This window comes from Contarinia nasturtii, unplaced genomic scaffold (genome assembly GCF_009176525.2).
Source record: "Contarinia nasturtii isolate CC-2019 unplaced genomic scaffold, AAFC_CNas_1.1 Cnas_scaffold_3092, whole genome shotgun sequence".
Classification (NCBI taxonomy): domain Eukaryota; kingdom Metazoa; phylum Arthropoda; class Insecta; order Diptera; family Cecidomyiidae; genus Contarinia; species Contarinia nasturtii.
In genome coordinates this window covers 1-2,992 of record NW_022200404.1, presented here as the reverse complement: position 1 = coordinate 2,992, position 2,992 = coordinate 1, and the positions used below count along the sequence as shown (strand labels likewise).

At 33.7% G+C, this 2,992-nt stretch overlaps 1 protein-coding gene across 1 annotated transcript; it reads left to right on the top strand.

The window, feature by feature from the left end:
* Positions 1–65: 65 nt before the first annotated feature.
* LOC116349663 (putative ankyrin repeat protein RF_0381) lies at positions 66–2,967 on the top strand (the record flags this gene model as incomplete). The annotated part of the gene is made up of 10 exons (XM_031781203.1): positions 66–171; positions 259–357; positions 448–546; positions 610–705; positions 802–900; positions 1,302–1,400; positions 1,465–1,563; positions 2,105–2,203; positions 2,267–2,365; positions 2,869–2,967. Coding segments are annotated over exons 1-10 (994 nt in total), but the record flags the coding sequence as incomplete, so codon positions are not given.
* Between the last annotated feature and the right edge of the window lie 25 nt (positions 2,968–2,992).

The window sequence follows — 2,992 nt, the reverse complement described above, 5'->3', positions numbered from 1 at the left end:
GGACTAATTTAGAAAAAAGAGTTGTTTCATAAGAACTTCGTACATTTACGTACATTACAGGTAACATGGAGATGGTCAAAATTCTTGTCGAATATGGAGCTGATGTTAATTCTAGAGACAAAGATAATTATACACCACTTTACTGGGCATCTAAACTTTATTTAACATATGGTATTTGTCTTTATGTTCGGAAACTGAAAATATCAAGCGTGATCGACAAAGTAGTTAAGCCAACTGTTTTTTTGTTTAATATTTCAGGTACATTTGAAATGGTTAAATACCTCATCACTCATGGAGCAAACGTAAATGCCGAAAACAATGATAAATGGACGCCACTCCATGAGGCTGCTGAACATGGTAATTATTGATTATATGGCCTATATATAGGTTTTGAAAATGGAAATAATATGATCGGATCACTAACTATTTATTTGCAAAACATTTTAGGAACATTTGAAATGTTTAGTTATCTAGTTGAACATGGAGCTAATATAAATGCTACAACTAACAAAAATGATACTCCATTGTCTTTGGCTGTTCAGAATGGTAATTTTCAATGGACTAATTTAGAAGAAAGGTTGTTTCATAAGAACTTCGTACATTTTACAGGTAAAATGCAGATTGTCAAATATCTTGTCGAACATGGAGCTGATGTGAATTCTAGAGATGAATATAATTATACACCACTTCACTGGGTCTATAGAGGTAATTCTCTATACGTTTGGAAACTGAAAATAGAAAGCGTGAATGCTACGATCGCTAAAGTAGTTAAGCTAACTGTTTCTCTGTTTAATATTTCAGAAGAATTGAGATTGGTTGAGTTTTTAATCACTCATGGTGCACAGGTAAATGCCGAAGATATCGATAAATGGACGCCACTCCATAACGCCGCTCGATATGGTAATTATTGATTATATAGCCAATTTATAGGTTTTGAAAATGGAAATAACGTGGTCAGATCGAGTAGTGTGGGGGGGTTCGTTGATGAGAAAAAAATTTCAGGGAAATTATTCGAATTTGCTAGGGTTTTGATTAAAAGAGTGAAGACCTTTTTTTTGCTCAACAAAAAATGGAAATAGTATATTAAATTCTTTCGATTTGTAAGGGTTTTTTGGATGCGAGCGAAATTTTTCCGATTTCATGGGGTTTTTCGCAGAGAAAATTCTTTAGATTTGCTGGGGATTTTCACTGAAAAAAATGAACCTCTACAAAAAATGATATCAATTCGAATAATTTCCCTGAATTTTTTTCTCGCACACTACTAGTCAGGTCGCTAACTATTTATCTGCACAACATTTTAGGCAAATTTGAAATTTTTAAATATTTAATTGAACATGGAGCAAATATGAATGCTACAACTGTCGAAAATGAAACTACATTGTTTTTGGCTGCTGGCAATGGTAATTTTCAATCGACTATTTTAGAAGAAAATTTTGTTTCATAAGAACTTCGTATATTTTACAGGTAACATGCAGATTGTCAAATATCTTGTCGAACACGGAGCTGATGTGAATTCTAGAACCATCTATAATCAAACACCACTTTACTGGACAATTAGATATGGTAAAAACTTGAAAACTGAAAATATCAAGCATGATCGCCAAATAGTTAAGCCAATTGTTTCTCTGCATAATATTTCAAGTACATCTTAAATGGTTGAATACCTCATCACTCATGGAGCTACCCGAGCACTCAAATTGGACTGTTCGCCCGGGGGTTTGATACCGTGCGTAAGTTACGAAAACACGAAATAGAATACGGAGCGAGATGAGAAGAAATACAAGTACATGTATGCGTGTACTGTGTATACGCTTTTTGCCTTGTGTCTTATTCTTTATTCTCCTCTTTCATCTGTTTGCTATGTAGCGTGTAGCAACATTTGCTAAAATGTATGCAAATGGATGAAAAATGGAATAAAGGATAAGACGCATAGCATCATGAAGCGTATACACTACATATACGCTATATGTACTTTCTTCGTTTCTCGCTCCGCACGGTGTCAAAACCCCGGGTGAACAGTGCAATTTCAGTGCTTGGAATATAGATTTTGAAAATGGAAATAACGTGGTAGGATCGCTAACTATTTATCTGCACAACATTTCAGGCACATATGAAATGTTTAAATATTTAATTGAACATGGAGCTAATATAAATGATACAATTGTATTCAACCAAACACCTTTGTTTTTGGCTGTTCAGAATGGTAATTTTCAATCGACTAATTTAGAAGAAAGGTTGTTTCAAAAGAACTTCGTATATTTTACAGGTAACAGGGAAATTGTCAGATATCTTGTTGAACATGGAGCTGATGTGAATTCTACAGATAACAGTCATGCTACACCCCTACACATGGCATCTCTACATGGTAATTTTCTATATGTTTGAAAACCATAAATATCAAGTGTTAGTAATTATCACACACATCCTATATAAAATTCACATTTATAAGAAATCTGTATAATCCAGTGTATTTTGACCAATCCTCCATGTGGAAAATTACTGACTGACTAATGAGTTAACTAATTTGGGACGTTTTTGGCTAAAGCCAACTGAGATTGAAGTTGTTTTGTCTGATTTTTCAGTCAATCCTAGAAGAGAAAAATGTAACTTAATTCAACATCAATCGCAGTTGACTATAGACAAAAATGTCCCAAATTTGTCATCTGTTTAAAATGAGATACATAGACGACTTAAGTCGACTGGATAGACGACTTCAGTTAACAATTTTCAATTTCAGTCGATTTTAGCTAGCCAATCAGTCAGTCACTTTTTTCCACACGACATAAACGTCAATTTCATATAGGATGTAAGTCTTTGACCGATAATTTCTATGTGTGATGCTAACTGTTTTTCTTCTGAATATTTCAGGCTCAGCGGAATTAGTTAAATATCTTATCAACAATGGTGCAAATGTAAATGCCACAACTGTTCAAAATATCACTCCATTGTTTTATGCTGTTCAGAATGGTAATTTTCAATCGATTCATTTAGA